This window comes from Pelophylax lessonae (genome assembly GCF_965119305.1).
Source record: "Pelophylax lessonae genome assembly, chromosome: 1".
Classification (NCBI taxonomy): domain Eukaryota; kingdom Metazoa; phylum Chordata; class Amphibia; order Anura; family Ranidae; genus Pelophylax; species Pelophylax lessonae.
The window spans coordinates 684,960,080-684,978,595 of record NC_138768.1 but is presented as its reverse complement, the minus strand read 5'-3'; the positions used below and the strand labels follow the sequence as shown (position 1 = coordinate 684,978,595).

General features: G+C 45.0%; 1 protein-coding gene across 2 annotated transcripts in view; it reads left to right on the top strand.

Annotated features, from left to right (window-relative positions):
- FSTL5 (follistatin like 5) overlaps positions 1–18,516 on the top strand; it is a gene marked incomplete at its 3' end in the record, with an annotated part of 983,490 nt that overhangs the window by 946,059 nt on the left and 18,915 nt on the right. For both annotated transcript variants that reach the window (XM_082261833.1, XM_082261832.1), the window contains one exon: positions 5,758–5,882. In XM_082261833.1, the coding sequence (XP_082117959.1) occupies positions 5,758–5,882 (125 nt within the window). The remainder of the gene's footprint in view (positions 1–5,757; positions 5,883–18,516) is intronic.

Genomic DNA, 18,516 nt, shown 5'->3' with positions numbered 1-18,516 from the left:
TGTCATTCCGTCTGGTGGAGACGCACAGTTTTAAAAACCTTATGTCGGTGGCTGTCCCACAGTACGTCGTGCCCAGCCGCCACTACTTTTCCAGGCAAGCCATCCCTTCCCTGCACAACCAAGTGGGGGAAAAAATCAGGTGTGCACTGCGCAACGCCATCTGTGGCAAGGTCCACCTAACTATCGAAACGTGGACCAGTAAGCACGGTCAGGGGCGTTATATCTCCCTAACGGCACACTGGGTAAATGCAGTGGCGGATGGGCCTGAGGCGGATAGCAATTTGGCGCATGTCCTTCAACCACCGAGGATTGCAGGGCGCTTCAGTTTACCTCCTGTTCCTAACTTCTCCTACTCCGCTTCCTCATCCTCTACCGCCTCCTCATCCGGACAGCATAACACCTTCACCACCAACTTCAGCACGGCCAGGGGTAAACGACAGCAGGCAGTTTTAAAACTTGCCTGTTTGGGGGACAAACCACACACCGCGCAGGAGTTGTGGAGGAGCATGGAACAGCAGACAAATGAGTGGTTGCTGCCAGCGAGCCTCAAGCCCGGCCTGGTGGTGTGCGATAACGGGCGAAATCTCATAGCAGCTGTGGGCCTAGCCGGTTTGACGCACATCCCTTGCCTGGCGCATGTGCTGAATTTGGTGGTGCAGAGGTTCCTTAAAAACTACCCCGATATGTCAGAGCTGCTGCAGAAAGTGCGGGCCGTCTGTGCGCACTTTCGGCGTTCTCACCCTGCTGCTGCTCGCCTGTCAGCGCTGCAGCGTAACTTCGGCCTTCCCGCTCACCGCCTCATATGTGACGTGCCCACAAGGTGGAACTCCACCTTGCACATGCTGCAAAGACTGTGCGAGCAGCAGCAGGCCATAGTGGAGTTTCAGCTGCAGCACGCACGCGTGAGTCGCTCTGCGGAACAGCACCACTTCACCACCAATAACTGGGCCTCCATGCGAGACCTGTGTGCCTTGTTGCGCTGTTTTGAGTACTCCACCAACATGGCCAGTGCCGATGACGCCGTTCTCAGCTTAACTATCCCACTTCTATGCCTCCTTGAAAAAACAATTCGAGCGATGATGGAAGAGGATGTGGCACAGGATGAGGAGGAGGAGGAGAAGGAGGATGAAGAGGTAACATTTCCAAGGCTTTCAGGGCAGTCATTCGCAAGGGGCTCCGAGGGTGGGTTCCTGCACACACAAACGCCAGGGACACAATTGTCCAGCAGGGGCACAGTTCTGGAGGATGAGGAGGATGAGAAGGAGGAGCTGGAGGAGGAGATGGAACCATGTTCACAGCAGGGTGGCACCCAGGCCAGCTCATGGCCATCACTGGTGCGTGGCTGGGGGGATACAGAGGACATGGACGATACACCTCCCACAGAGGACAGCCTTTCGTTGCCTCTGGGCAGCCTGGCACACATGAGCGATTACATGCTGCAGTGTCTCCACAACAACCGCCGAGTTGCCCACATTCTAACTTCTTGGCTGCTGGATCCCCGTTACAAGGACAACGTACCGTCCTTAATTCACTCACTGGAGCGCGATCACAAGATGCGCGAGTACAAGCGCACGCTGGTAGACGCGATGCTGCTGGCATTCCCACCTGACAGCGGGGCCACAGTGGAAGCACAAGGCAGAGGAGGAGGAGGACGAGGAGGAGGAGGAGGAGGAGGTCACCAACGCAACCAGGGCACCGCCAGCACCTCAGAAGGCAGGGTTAGCATGGCCGAAATGTGGAAAAGCTTTGTCAGCACGCCACAACAAACAGCAGCACCAGCAGCTCATATGGAACGTCTTAGCAGGAGGCAGCATTTTACCAACATGGTGGAGCAGTATTTGTGCACACGCCTAGACGTACTGAATGAGGGGTCTGCCCCCTTCAACTTCTGGGTCTCCAAGTTGGGCACATGGCCTGAGCTTGCCCTTTACGCCTTGGAGGTGCTGGCGTGCCCTGCAGCCAGTGTATTATCTGAACGGGTATTTTGCATGGCTGGGGGCGTTATCACAGACAAGCGCAGCCGCCTGTCCAGAGACAATGTGGACAAGCTCACGTTCATTAAAATGAACCAGGCATGGATCCCACGGGACTTTTCTGTACCTTGTGCAGAATAGCGATGGATACCGACCTTACCCAGCCATTGTTCCATTTTTGCTCTTTCTCACTCTTTTGGGGTGTACCCTCATTTAAAATTTGTGAAAAGAAGCAGTGTTGGCTACCTCGTCCTCCTCAGGGCCAGATTAACGTAGGGGCTATTGGAGCTGCAGCTCCAGGCCCCTACCTTTATATAGGCCCCGGGTTGGCCATATTCACTGTTACCGCTCTTCTGTCACTTGTAAACACAGAAGTCTGGCTTCTATACTCACTTCCCCAGGCAGCTCCCTCAGAACCTCCCCACACAGCACGAAGGCCGGACAAGGAGGGACAGTTGCCGATGCATGGATGTGTTTATGGGCTTCAGAGACAGCATCCCATGTGGAATTAGGCATGCATGGCTGCACCCTTCCTCCTCTGGGTGCATGCCAAGGCACGGCCCTTAAGGCCCTTCAAAATCCTTAGCACCAAGCCCATGATGCTCTTAATCCGGCCCTGGTCCTCCTCCACCGCCGCTTCCACCTACACCGCCCATAGGTGTGCGCAGCCTACTGCATTATATTATATTAAATACACATGCATGTGTTTGCCTACATGTACATGGCCCCGATACATTACTCTCCCTGCTGGCAAAGAGAAATAGAGCAGAGCAGGTCCGAGGGAGATATTTCCCATCTCCTCACTGGCAAACAGAGCGATAATGCTATGTGCCCTAGGTGATTAGGGTGTGCCCAGGTACACCCGGCACACCCTGTGCACACGCCTATGACACCGCCACATCCACTACCACCTCAACCTCCCTCCTACTCCATAAGGGCCTCGTCCTTCAGAGATGAAGAACATTGTTTTATTTTTCTGTTTTTTTTTTGTTGTTTTAAGTTATTTCCCTATCCACATTTGTTTGCAGAGCACTTGCCATGCTCTTAACTACGTTTTGCTGCCATTTGCAGCAGTCTAGCCCTTTCCATTGGTGTTTTAGAGCCATTTTAGTGCCTGAAAGTTCGGGTCCCCATTGACTCCAATGGGGTTCGGTGTCCGGGAAAAGTTCGGCAAAAGTCCGGGACACGGACGCGGACTTTTTTTTAAAGTTCGGCCGAACCCGCCGAACACGGACATCCAGGTGTCCGCTCAACTCTAATCAGGGATAGTGAGAACCAGAAAAGCATAATCAGCAAAAAGATTTGATTTAAAGTGCAACCCAGCATAGGAGACTCCTGTGGTTTTGGGGTTAGCTCAGATCACCATGGTGAATGGTTCTATGGCCAGGATGAAAAAAAAATGAGGACAGAGGACAGCAGTGAAAAATTTCAAAAGCTTGGGTCGGGAGGGGTATCCCGCATACTGGACCAGAGCTTGTAGAACGTAGCGGAGATAACCCCACAAGAGTGAATCAAATGCTTTATAAATACTATATAAAGAGAGAAAAAAAACAGAGGTTCTGTGGTGGCGAAGACGATGCATGAGGTGCACTACTTTGTGGATATTGTTCCTTCCTGGGACAAAGCACACTTGATCTTTGAAGATTAGGGCTTGAAGATGTTTACTAAATCAAGTCCCCAAAATGTTGTCTAGCAGTTTTATATCAACATTCAAAAGAGAAATGGGCCTAAACTTTGTGGTGCTCTAGGGCGGTGTTTCTCAACTCCGGTCCTCAGGGTACACTAACAGGCCAGGTTTGCAAGAAAACTGAAATACATCACAGCTGATATAATTTGCTGCTCAGTGATTGCAGTATTCTAGTCTGCATCTCCCCAAGGTAATAGCTAAAATCTTAGTGTGCCCTTAGGACCGGAGTTGAGAAACACTGCTCTAGGGCATTTGACAACCCTTTTGGGACCATGGCTACATAGGCTTGTAATAATACCTTGTTTAAGAGTTGGGTTAAGAGTTGGGTTGATTGAGGGGGGAGAAGAGGGAAATATTAGGACCTGGGATTTTGGAGGGCTTTAGAGAGTTAACAGCTGCCACGACTTCCAGGGCAGGTTTAGGTCACTAAAAAAATTGTTCGGCTTTGGAAATCAAAAAAGGAGGAAGCTTGATGTAGAGAGTTGTTGGAACATCAGCAAACTGAGACACAATCTTTGAGGGATCGGAGGTAAGGTTCCCAGTATGGATACATAGGCAGATCGGTTTAAAGGGACTCCCAAAGGAGTTAAAGTCCTTGGCTAAAGCATTGACTAGTTTGTGGCACAAAATTAGTACTTAGTGCTTAGACCATCTGATGGCCTTTTCCATCCTATCAGTGAGAAGGAGATCAAGTGTGACCAGGGTATCTTGGGCCTTCCTATTTGATTGGGTCGGTCAATATTTTCAGGTGGCATCTGCCTTGGCCTGAAGGGAGGAGAGCTAACTGATTCTCTGCTTCTGCTGAGTGGGAGGCCATCTGAATCAAATTCTCCCTTATTGTGGCCTTATGGACCTTCCAGAGGACTATAGGCGAGGACACTGACCCTCTCTCGAAAGAACGCCTAAATGTGTTCCTGAAGTTGTAGAGAGGACTCTGAGAGCATCAAAATGAGGAGCAGAACAATAGAAGAAGGTCATGATCTGATCAAGGGATGATCAATATAGGTAACTGATCAACCAAATGTAGGTGTTGTAGTGGCATAAAGATGTGGTTAATTCTACAAGAGATATATTGGGGGTTTGAATAGAAAGTATGTTCTCTAGATCAAGGATGGTGTTCTCTCCATATATCCTCTAGATGGTGTTCTTGAAGAAGAGAACACATAAGCATTTTCTGAGAAAAATCATGAGCTACAACAGCCCTTCTCGTGGGAAGTTTTGATGTATTTCAGTGGCCTCATCTAGGTATCTGCATATTAGATCAGATTTACTATAGAGGATGGTTCATGCACATAGTTGACAAACAACATAACTTATTTATTAGGAATTAAGCTAATAAGTCTCAGATTGGAGATTAACGAAAGAGATGTATTTTTGAGCACTTGTACTGTATGTGTAATATACATCAACGCTCTTAGGGATGACCAGTTTGTCAGCTGTTTGCCTTATTCTTAAAAAAGATGTTCATGGATTGGCAATTCAGTGTGTAGGCAATCATCTTAGAGCTTTGGCCCTGTGCTGGAATCAAGACAGAGGGTGGCTGGCATCTTAAGTGGCAGCAGGGAGGAGTGTGGTTGAAGGACTTAGGAGGATGTTCTATGTTTTTTTTTTTTAAGATCAAAGGTTTAATTTAAAGAATTCTTGAAACAAAAACATTTTGCTTCTCCATTTATCCAGGTATCCAACATAAAAGCTGCATTTTCCCCACTGAAAATGTAACAAACCATTTGCATTTCAAGACTTTATTTGATTTGCTGGAAAAAGTAAAATAACAAAAAACAAACAAAATAAAACAATGGCAACTGATTTAAAAAAGAACAAAAAAATGGAAGCAAGAAAAACAGCTTTTGTTGTTGGTTTCACAATGAAATAACACCCCTAATCAGCTGCAGTGGCAGCACATACAGTCTTACAGGCTCTAAATTACTTCTAATGTAGCCAGTTATCTTAAGATGAACAAAATGCACAACCAGGGCATTCATCACTCATAGAATGCTCAAAGAAAACATGTACTGCAATTTAATTTTTTGTAGAATAAGTCATTACAGTTTTAGAATGGTTATATTCTTATTTATTTATTCGTTTTACTATTTGCAGGTTATTACGCAAGCAAGTGGAAGTGTTTCACATCATACCATCCATACTCAGCCAGTTGGAAAGCATTTTGACAGAGTTGATGATTTTTTCATTCCGAGTACAACGCTGATAATTAATCATATCAGGTACAAAAAGTAGTTTTGATCTAAACAGAAAAAGATAAGTGTTAAAAATGAGTGTATATTTGGTTCTAAGTAAATTTCAAATTAACATTCTTTCATAACAAAACCATCATCATTTTTGTTGAAATTAATGTCAGTATGGATGCACAGCTAACAGACTTCAGTGAATGCTGATAAAATTAAAGTTATAAAATACATTTTTTTCTCATGGTCTTTCAAATGTCAGGAGATCATATAGTTAGTATTGATTAAAATGGCATACATACTTAATGTATTCCACTAAGCAGAGTTAACTGAATTGTACAAGTTACATGCAAAGGGCAAACAGGAGTACATGACCTTTAAAAATATCATATAACATCTACATGAAACGTCACACATCAAAAAAAAATATAAATATTATTACTGTTATTTTTATTATTTGGGGATTTGGTTGAAACATTTCATAGTTCAAGTTCTGTGGAAATGATTATGACACTAATTACAGAAAAATATAAATGTATTATACCTTGTAGATTTATCATTTTCAAATTTACATACATGCCTGACTTTTTTTTTACTCTTGTTAACCACTTGGTTACTGGGCACTTATACTCCCTTCCTACCCAGGCCAATTTCAGCATTCAGCACTGTCACACTTTAAATGACAATTGCGTGGGCATGCAACACTGTACCCAAACAACATTTTTATATATTTTTTTCACACAAATAGAGCTTTCTTTTGGTGGTATTTAATCACAGCTGGGTTTTTCATTTTTTGCTAAAGAAGCAAAAAAATTCTGAAAGTTTTGAAAAAAAAAATATTTTTCATAGTTTGTTAAAATTTTTTGCAAACAGGTAATTTTGTCCTTCACTGATGTGAGCTGATGAGGCTACACTGATGGGCACTGATAGTCTGCACTTACAGACACTGAAGAGGCAGCACTGATGGGCACTGAAAGTTGACACTGATGAAGCTGCACTGGTGGGAACCGATGAGGTGGTACTGGTGGGCACTAATGAGGCAGCACTAGTGGGCACTGATGAGGAGGCACTGATGAGGCTGAACTGATAGGTGGCACTGATGGGCACTGATAGGTGACACTGATGAAGCCGCACTCGTGGGCACTGATGAGGTGGCCCTGGTGGGCACTAGTGGGCACTGATGAGGAGGCACTGCTGAGGCTGCACTGATAGGTGGCACTGATGGGCACTGATAGGTGGCACTGACGGACTCTGAAAAGCAGCTCTGAGGGGCACTGAAAGGTGGCACTGATAGACACTTATAGGTAGCTCTGATTGGCACTGATAGGCAGCACTGATAGGCACTGGTAGATGTCACTGACATGCAGCACTGATAGATGATACTGATAGTAAAGCACTGATGGGCACTGATAGGTGGCACTGGTGGGCATTGATAGGTGGTATAACAGACAAAATGATGCAGCGCAAATCCTGTAAATAATGGCATAAGAAATAAAGAGTCCCAAAAAGATGAAAGAGACAGTTCCTTAGGTCCAATCTGTGTTGAAAGAGGATATAGGAGACAACGATTCCACACAGTGATCTCCCTCCACCATAAAGCACACTGATGCCCTCACCTCATGATTCGACCACTGTGTTACCAGAGGTCAAAAATCGCAGTGTCAATCCACATCAATAAGCAGGCTTCAGGTACATTCGTATACACTCCTTGATAACTAAGGACCAAGATAGGACTCACAGATCGGATTCCCCAAATGCAGACATTCCGAGGTATAAATGAAAGAAGAAAACCTCTAAGTGCAGACTGCCAGTACTAAACTTCCTTTAATAAATATAATATGCACTTACATGGTAAACGATAAACACAGGCACATCAGTACAGGTGCACATCGATAAGACTTCAGCGTCGTGGGCTGTGCATGCCGGCAGCCAGCCACACACGCTCGGAAGTCGGAACAGCAGCAGCAGCGGGTGACGTCAGACGGATGCGGCTCAACCTCCCGTACGTACGTTACGTCCACCGGGACTTCGTCAGCGGGGGTGGAGCCTATCAGTCACCAACATGATTATATAACCTGACGCTGCTCACATGATCTTGAGGACGTACTTGACAAAACACTGAGGACATCTAGTGGTCAATGTCAAGTATTACATCCTTCAAGTAAAAGAACCCACAAGGTCTCTTGTAAATACTAATGTCTCATGGTCAATTTGTAAAAAACTTTTTTCCATATCCCAGACAGTAAAAAGACCTGACATCAACCGCTGCTGTAATAAATAACACATGTATATATCTTTACAAATGAAGGCACATACATATAATGTGAAAATACCCACACTGTTAAAAACACATAAAAACACATAAAAAAATATATATGTATTAAAAAGTTCATATAAAATCAGAAACAAAGATATAAAAAGTCAATCACCTATCCGAAATAAAACAATTAAGGTCAAATTTAACATTTAACCCTGACGGATGAGAAACTTTAGTTTCAAATATCCAGTAAGATTCCCTTTGACTCAGGAACCTAACAAAATGTCCTCCCCTCCAGTGCCTATTCACCCTCTCTATGCCCCAAAACCGCAAGCCTCTGGGGTCACGATTGTGCACCATCCTGAAATGTTTGGACACACTATGGGTTTTCAGGCCTTTCTTGATGTTACTCACATGTTCGCCAATGCGAACCTGCAATGCCCTGGAAGTTCTGCCGACATACTGGAGGCCACAATCACACTCCAGCATGTAGACAACTCCCTGGGTCTGGCATGTGATCAATTCCCGTATTGGATAGACCTTATTTGTGGCAGATGCTGAAAATTCCTTCCGCTTCTTTAAATTGCACTTGGAATGCCTGCAAGCTCGGCATCGCCCACAAGCATAGAAGCCTGATAAAAAAGTAAAAAGTTTATTTTCTTTAACCACTGGCGGGTCCACCACTCCAGGAGCCAGTACATCTCTCAAGGTTCTGGCCTTTCTGTAAATGAAATGGGGACGAGAAGGTAAAACTGGACCTAAATCACGATCCTTTAACAAAATGTCCCAATGCTTGGCCACTATCTTTTCAAATTGTTTGAATTGTATGTTGTAATCCAAAACCATCCTGAAATCCTGAGCATTTGCTTTATTCTTAGGTGGACCAGAGACAAGGGCACCCCTGTCCATATCTGCCACTCGAGTAATTTCTTTCTCAAGATCAGCTTGGTTGTAACCTTTCTGCACAAACTTTTTAGATAACTGTGCGGATTGTGATAAAAAATCCACTTCAGAGGAACAGTTCCTCCTCAAACGGACGAACTGCCCCCTGGGGATATTACAAAGCCAAGCTTTGTGGTGACAACTACTCAATGGAATGTAACCATTCCTATCGGTAGGTTTGAAGTAGCTGCGTGTCTTGATAGCATTCTCCTCTCTGAAAATCTCTAAATCCAAAAAGACAATCTTTTCCGGATTGGTATTCCAGGATAGAACAATGTTCAGATTATTGGAATTCAACTGTTCCATAAACCTATTGAGACCTTCAGAGCTGCCCTGCCAAATAAGGAACACGTCATCTATGTACCTGTGGTAACAGATCAGCTCCTCTGGGCGTTGGCGAAATACCACAGCTTCCTCCCAGTGGGCCATGAATAAATTGGCCACACTGGGAGCAAAGCGGGCTCCCATCGCCACTCCCTTCCGTTGAAGGAAGAAACGATGGTCATACCAAAAATAGTTTTTTTGGAGACAGAAATCAAGACATTCCAACAAATAAGATCGATGTTCATTACTCAGTGGAGAAGCCTCGAGTGCCCAACGGACTGAGGTCATAGCATCCTCATGGCCAATAATCGTGTAGAGGGACCCTACATCTGCGGTCACTAGAAAGATATCCGACTGAATACTCGTGTTTTCAAGGATCTGAATAATATGCCGGGTGTCTCGCAAATATGCTTTTGTGTTACACACTAAGGGTTTCAGGAAATGATCAATGTATTGACCCAAACGTGCAGACACAGACCCAATCCCATTTACAATAGGTCTCCCAGGTGGTCGCAGGGCATCCTTGTGTACCTTTGGTAAAAAGTAGATGATGGGGGTACGACAAGACAATGGATCAAGGAACAATGATTCCTTCTTGTTAAGAATGTTATGGTCCTTCCCTCTCAGGATAAGTGCATGTAACTCCTTTTGAAAATCAAAAACAGGATTTTTACTTAGGGGTAAATAAGTATCTCGGTCTCCCACCAGTCGTCCCATTTCCTCTTTGTAGTAGGATTTTGACATAACCACTAAACCTCCTCCCTTGTCAGCAGGACGGACGACAAGATCCCGTTTCTGCTCAAGAGACTTAATACCGCGTTTAATATACGCTGGGTCATTCACCTTTTTGATTTTCAGATCCTCGAGGTCTCTGGTCACCATATTTTTAAAAACTACCAGATGTTTATTATCTTTCACAGGTGGGTTAAAGATGGATTTATTGGAGAGGTTGGAATGATTCCCCCTTTGTTGTATTGCAGACCTTTCGCCTGGTTTGCTCAGGAAATATTTCTTAATGTTTAGAGTCCTGACGAACTTCTGAACATTAATAAAAGTGTGGAATTTGTCAAGATTCTTGACAGGGGCGAACTTAAGTCCTTTGTCAAGGACTTTAAGTTCTTCCCTCGATAATTCCGAACCACTAATGTTAAAGATCCCAGCACCTAGCGGGATCTTTTTCTGCTGGACACGTCTTCCTGATCTCCTCCCTCTAGTCCTCTTTTTCCTCTGGGAGTATGTTGAAGCGGCCCCTCCCTCCGTGGGCCGGGAGTCCCTAAAAAATGGGAATCATCGGTTTCCTCTACATCCTCAAGTGCGCTAAATCTATTCTGGACAGGAACCGGTTTTCTCAGATAAGGTGGTATATTTCTATTGTTCTGATTATAATTGGATCCGTAATCCTCAAACGGGGCATAATCATAAGAATTCCTATTTGATGTTTCTTGATAATAGTTACCATTAGCAGGAGGGGGAGGGTATTCCTGATATCTCCCTCCTCCATTGCTAGACTGAATAGGTGGAGGGGGTGGATGAGGCCTACCACCTCTCCCTCTATTTCTGCCCCCACGTGGTCTCCCTCCTCTCTTCCCCCGTGGTACTTGAGGATGATAAACCCTTTCCACTGGAGGTGCATTGGGTCTCCTAGGGGCTTGATAAGAAGGGACCGGTACAGGGACTACATTAGCCTGATCTGATGAGTTGGTGGCCACCTGGGGGCTAGATTGCCACTTAAACACCTCACCCCTTTCAAAGTCACCTGAGTCCCTGATAAATTTTCCTCTCTTTTTATCTGATGCCTCCTTATCCCATTTAACCATTTTGACTTTAAGTTCCCCAGATAACCTGATAAATTCAGCAGCTTCTTTTGATGGTTCTAATTTAACCTGAATGGCCTTAATTTGCTCCTCTATGGAGATCATCTTCCTCCTCTTTCTTCTAATTAGAAAGGAAAGAAGTTCAAGGCCCTTCTGGTTAAAGAAATCCCTCCATTCGGTTAGTGACTCCTCATCATTTAAACCATCATTAGGGGGAACTTCCCATCTTAGACGCCGGGGTACTAAGTCAGTGGAGATATACTTTTCAAAAAATGCAATATCCCACCATAATTTGATCTTTTTGTCAAAAAGATGTCCCAACTTTCTAAAGGACAAAGATAAATCATCCGTGGCATTAATGGTTGCACTATGGGAAAATACTTCCTCCAGCTTAACCACCCTTTTTTCCACAAAACTAAAAATATCCATCCTGATTGCTGCTGAGAGAATAAGCAATGTATGGGCAATAAATCAGTAAATGAAAAAACAATCAGCGCAGACAGGTAAGTGTAGCTAAACTAGATGGAGATGCCAGCTGAACACCGACCCAGGACACACAGCAAAAAATCCCAGAGAGATATAACAGACAAAATGATGCAGCGCAAATCCTGTAAATAATGGCATAAGAAATAAAGAGTCCCAAAAAGATGAAAGAGACAGTTCCTTAGGTCCAATCTGTGTTGAAAGAGGATATAGGAGACAACGATTCCACACAGTGATCTCCCTCCACCATAAAGCACACTGATGCCCTCACCTCATGATTCGACCACTGTGTTACCAGAGGTCAAAAATCGCAGTGTCAATCCACATCAATAAGCAGGCTTCAGGTACATTCGTATACACTCCTTGATAACTAAGGACCAAGATAGGACTCACAGATCGGATTCCCCAAATGCAGACATTCCGAGGTATAAATGAAAGAAGAAAACCTCTAAGTGCAGACTGCCAGTACTAAACTTCCTTTAATAAATATAATATGCACTTACATGGTAAACGATAAACACAGGCACATCAGTACAGGTGCACATCGATAAGACTTCAGCGTCGTGGGCTGTGCATGCCGGCAGCCAGCCACACACGCTCGGAAGTCGGAACAGCAGCAGCAGCGGGTGACGTCAGACGGATGCGGCTCAACCTCCCGTACGTACGTTACGTCCACCGGGACTTCGTCAGCGGGGGTGGAGCCTATCAGTCACCAACATGATTATATAACCTGACGCTGCTCACATGATCTTGAGGACGTACTTGACAAAACACTGAGGACATCTAGTGGTCAATGTCAAGTATTACATCCTTCAAGTAAAAGAACCCACAAGGTCTCTTGTAAATACTAATGTCTCATGGTCAATTTGTAAAAAACTTTTTTCCATATCCCAGACAGTAAAAAGACCTGACATCAACCGCTGCTGTAATAAATAACACATGTATATATCTTTACAAATGAAGGCACATACATATAATGTGAAAATACCCACACTGTTAAAAACACATAAAAACACATAAAAAAATATATATGTATTAAAAAGTTCATATAAAATCAGAAACAAAGATATAAAAAGTCAATCACCTATCCGAAATAAAACAATTAAGGTCAAATTCAACATTTAACCCTGACGGATGAGAAACTTTAGTTTCAAATATCCAGTAAGATTCCCTTTGACTCAGGAACCTAACAAAATGTCCTCCCCTCCAGTGCCTATTCACCCTCTCTATGCCCCAAAACCGCAAGCCTCTGGGGTCACGATTGTGCACCATCCTGAAATGTTTGGACACACTATGGGTTTTCAGGCCTTTCTTGATGTTACTCACATGTTCGCCAATGCGAACCTGCAATGCCCTGGAAGTTCTGCCGACATACTGGAGGCCACAATCACACTCCAGCATGTAGACAACTCCCTGGGTCTGGCATGTGATCAATTCCCGTATTGGATAGACCTTATTTGTGGCAGATGCTGAAAATTCCTTCCGCTTCTTTAAATTGCACTTGGAATGCCTGCAAGCTCGGCATCGCCCACAAGCATAGAAGCCTGATAAAAAAGTAAAAAGTTTATTTTCTTTAACCACTGGCGGGTCCACCACTCCAGGAGCCAGTACATCTCTCAAGGTTCTGGCCTTTCTGTAAATGAAATGGGGACGAGAAGGTAAAACTGGACCTAAATCACGATCCTTTAACAAAATGTCCCAATGCTTGGCCACTATCTTTTCAAATTGTTTGAATTGTATGTTGTAATCCAAAACCATCCTGAAATCCTGAGCATTTGCTTTATTCTTAGGTGGACCAGAGACAAGGGCACCCCTGTCCATATCTGCCACTCGAGTAATTTCTTTCTCAAGATCAGCTTGGTTGTAACCTTTCTGCACAAACTTTTTAGATAACTGTGCGGATTGTGATAAAAAATCCACTTCAGAGGAACAGTTCCTCCTCAAACGGACGAACTGCCCCCTGGGGATATTACAAAGCCAAGCTTTGTGGTGACAACTACTCAATGGAATGTAACCATTCCTATCGGTAGGATTCCTATCGGTAGGATGCTTGTGGGCGATGCCGAGCTTGCAGGCATTCCAAGTGCAATTTAAAGAAGCGGAAGGAATTTTCAGCATCTGCCACAAATAAGGTCTATCCAATACGGGAATTGATCACATGCCAGACCCAGGGAGTTGTCTACATGCTGGAGTGTGATTGTGGCCTCCAGTATGTCGGCAGAACTTCCAGGGCATTGCAGGTTCGCATTGGCGAACATGTGAGTAACATCAAGAAAGGCCTGAAAACCCATAGTGTGTCCAAACATTTCAGGATGGTGCACAATCGTGACCCCAGAGGCTTGCGGTTTTGGGGCATAGAGAGGGTGAATAGGCACTGGAGGGGAGGACATTTTGTTAGGTTCCTGAGTCAAAGGGAATCTTACTGGATATTTGAAACTAAAGTTTCTCATCCGTCAGGGTTAAATGTTGAATTTGACCTTAATTGTTTTATTTCGGATAGGTGATTGACTTTTTATATCTTTGTTTCTGATTTTATATGAACTTTTTAATACATATATATTTTTTTATGTGTTTTTATGTGTTTTTAACAGTGTGGGTATTTTCACATTATATGTATGTGCCTTCATTTGTAAAGATATATACATGTGTTATTTATTACAGCAGCGGTTGATGTCAGGTCTTTTTACTGTCTGGGATATGGAAAAAAGTTTTTTACAAATTGACCATGAGACATTAGTATTTACAAGAGACCTTGTGGGTTCTTTTACTTGAAGGATGTAATACTTGACATTGACCACTAGATGTCCTCAGTGTTTTGTCAAGTACGTCCTCAAGATCATGTGAGCAGCGTCAGGTTATATAATCATGTTGGTGACTGATAGGCTCCACCCCCGCTGACGAAGTCCCGGTGGACGTAACGTACGTACGGGAGGTTGAGCCGCATCCGTCTGACGTCACCCGCTGCTGCTGCTGTTCCGACTTCCGAGCGTGTGTGGCTGGCTGCCGGCATGCACAGCCCACGACGCTGAAGTCTTATCGATGTGCACCTGTACTGATGTGCCTGTGTTTATCGTTTACCATGTAAGTGCATATTATATTTATTAAAGGAAGTTTAGTACTGGCAGTCTGCACTTAGAGGTTTTCTTCTTTCATTTATACCTCGGAATGTCTGCATTTGGGGAATCCGATCTGTGAGTCCTATCTTGGTCCTTAGTTATCAAGGAGTGTATACGAATGTACCTGAAGCCTGCTTATTGATGTGGATTGACACTGCGATTTTTGACCTCTGGTAACACAGTGGTCGAATCATGAGGTGAGGGCATCAGTGTGCTTTATGGTGGAGGGAGATCACTGTGTGGAATCGTTGTCTCCTATATCCTCTTTCAACACAGATTGGACCTAAGGAACTGTCTCTTTCATCTTTTTGGGACTCTTTATTTCTTATGCCATTATTTACAGGATTTGCGCTGCATCATTTTGTCTGTTATATCTCTCTGGGATTTTTTGCTGTGTGTCCTGGGTCGGTGTTCAGCTGGCATCTCCATCTAGTTTAGCTACACTTACCTGTCTGCGCTGATTGTTTTTTCATTTATTGATAGGTGGTACTGGTGGGCATTGCTAGGTGGCACTAGTTGGCAATGATTGGCAGCACTGGTGGGCACAAATTGGGTCTGATGTCCCTGTAACATTAGCCGTTTATTGGCTTTTTTCTATACAAGACACATTTTGATCACTAGCATAGGACATTTGACACTTAACTTACTGTTTTTCCTGTGCACAGCATAGAATTATTTTTTTTTTTTATCTAAGGTATATATAGCATAAATATTTTTTCTAACAAACTTAAGTTGGCCATACACATTTAACACATAATAGATTCCTCCATTCATGTTAAATAGCGCTCGTGGATGAACTCCTCTGTTGGCTGATTGCATGCAGTCGCTGTGCATCCAAAAATTCTCCAACAGGTTCCTTCGCTAAAAGTCAATTGAATGAGGTAGCAGATCCCACTTTAGGCTGAAGCCATTTTGATTGTGAGAGATGCCTAACAGCAGCTGTCACAGAGTTCCTTGGTTATGATTAAAAGATGTTTTGGGGGTGTGGCTAGCACGCACAAGCCAATGGACATGTAGCTCCTGAGCTCCGCAAGAAGCCTGGGGGCTCCAAGCGACCTACGAGGCAGAACATAAACCACCAAACAGGGCAATCCATCTCCTAAATCAGGCGAGACATGTCCCGCAGACAGAAGGAGCAATCTCGCCCAAAAAAATGAACGACAGGCAATATGGCACCGGCTCCCCTTCCCCAGGCAGCAGTGTCCTGTCTCCAGCGGCAACCCACTCCAATGGCTCTCCCTCTCAAGTGTCCCCCAGACCATCTCCATTGCCCGCAGCATCCACACCGCTGAGTGGGAGCCCAGATAAGTCTGGAAGATCATGCCTCATCACATGGTAAGTTCTCTGTAAGCCCTTTTTCACTGAATATCACTAGGGAACTCCTAGACTTAATAATCTTCTTCCCCTCTAATAATCAACAACTAATGGACACAACCATGATAGATATGCTGGTATTACTCCAGAGCTCAATTTATGCAGATATCATGCACGGTGCACCTGCCTAACCACTTTAAAGAGGAAATACATTCCCTTGAGTCCAGAGTGGACAATGTAGAAACAAAAATGAACAAATTTGCACACACGATCAATGACCTCATAGATGCTCATGACAAACAGTCTAATGACCATGCCTGGATCAAAGCGAAGTTAGCGGACCTGGAAGAAAGATCCAGGCGCAATAACCTGAAGATAAGGGGCATTTTGTAATCTGTTCAGGCATCTGAGCTGCGCCAATATGCTATGGATCTGTTTAAAATACTACTTCCTGATACCCCTGACATTGAGCTGGCTATAGACTGAGTTCAGCGCATCCCAAAGCCGTCTTTTATCCCAGAAAAAGTACCATAGGATGTGCTAATGCGGGTTAATTTTTTTCATATAAAAGATCATATAAAAGATCAATTAATGGCCAGAACACATTTCTCTAGCGCTCATCGACAGACGTAGTCCTCGGTGATACACCACCTTCGGGTTATGTTACCTCCGCAGGAGCAGGACTAGACAGGAAATTAAAAAGCTCTGGCCACACCCTAGGGGCAGTCCCAGAGGGTATATCCTCTCTCTCTCTGCCTCAGCAAATCAGTTATTTTCTGTCTAGTTAGGAGTAAGGACCTAGATACCTTGCTGGGATCTTAGGTCCTGGCAAGAATTTTTTTCTAAAAGGATTTTTAGACAGCTTTTTTTCTCCAGTGTTCCTGTGAGATCTTCAAGCAAGAAAGCTGAACTGGGCGACGGGCTGGATGTTGAGATCCGGTGGTCACCCCAGTTCAGCCTACGAGCGCGTGCAGGCCATAGCTCCGCGCTGGGTCGGCCGCGACAAAGTCCCATTAAAAGGACTGAACCCGCGAGTTAAACGTCTCGCTGAAACGCCAAAGACCATGAGTCACGGCGTCCGTATCGGTCGACAGCCCTCCCGCCCCGGTGGAGAGGGGTACTGTCAGGAGTTGGTGCCCGCCTGGTTCCGGTATGGTGAGTAGTATGTTCCCCCTTTTTCCCTGACGGGTTTTGTGGTGAACGCGGGCCCCTCTCTGTATGGTAAGAAAGAGTTCTTTCTATCCTATAACATGTCACAAATCCTCCTACTTTGAGTGTGATTTTATGTGTGCAAAAAGCCAGGAGGCTTGGTTTGGGAGCTAACAATCTATTGTATACATGTTTTAAAGATGTAATCTGTGGCATTCTGGGAATCTTATGGGTTAAGTATAAGCTACCTACCAGTCAGAAGCCACGGACATGTAGACTGCCTTCCAAATCAGATCTCCAGCTATTAGCAGGCCTCCCGAACGGCCATGCGGTCCGCCAGGGCCGGTACCGCCAACCACGCCATATCCCCATGCAGAGAGAGTGTTGTGTGCCCTGCAGCACACCGCTAGTCAGCACAGGCCGCCGCCATTTTTTTTGCTGGATCGCACGAGCCGCCATTTTGGCGTAGCCTCGTGTCTCCAGCATGGGGGCGGCCATGTTTGAGGTGATCCTACACCTCGTGGAGCTTGGGGGAGGCACCGGAAGGCGTGCAGAGGGGCGGAGCCGCCTCCCTTCTTCCTGGGCAGCCAGCCAAAAGACTTCCTGTTTGTCAAGACAGCGCTGTAAGCTGTTGCAGTTTAACTCTGAGCATCAAGTGGTGAGCCTGGGGGTCTATCTCTCTCTCTCTCGATCGATAGGGATCCCTAGCAGGTAACACTAAGGGGCTTTTTGTGGCGCTGAGGGTCAGAAAAAGAAAAAAAAAAGTTTTTTATTTTTGAATTATATTATCCAGGAAGTAACTGGAGTTATCATGGACCCTGCCACACATATTCCCCCACCTGTTTCCCTCGAGGGGGCCTCGGGACCCGCCGGTGCACAGAGTATAGAATCATTTACAGCAATTTTGGAGTCTATGGTGGCTCGGGTGGAGGCGGCCTGTCAGGGACGGGGGTCAAGGAAGCGACCCCCGCCTACCCCTATACCATCTGACACCTCTGACTCAGATTCAGAGATGGTCACGGCAGTTGCAGGTTCCTCTGCAAGGGCTGTTATCCCAGGTAAAGCCCCCTCAGACAGTGAGGAGGACGCTTCTTCTCCTGCTATAATTCAGGAAGAAGCATTGGTGGACGCACTAGTTGTGGCAGTGCAAGAAACCTTAAAACTTGAGGCTTTACCGGCAGAGGCAACTGAAACAGAGAGGCCTTTCGGTACTAATAAGCCCATCAAGATGGCGAAGGCTTTTCCGGTACCTAAATGTTTTGGTAATCAGATTA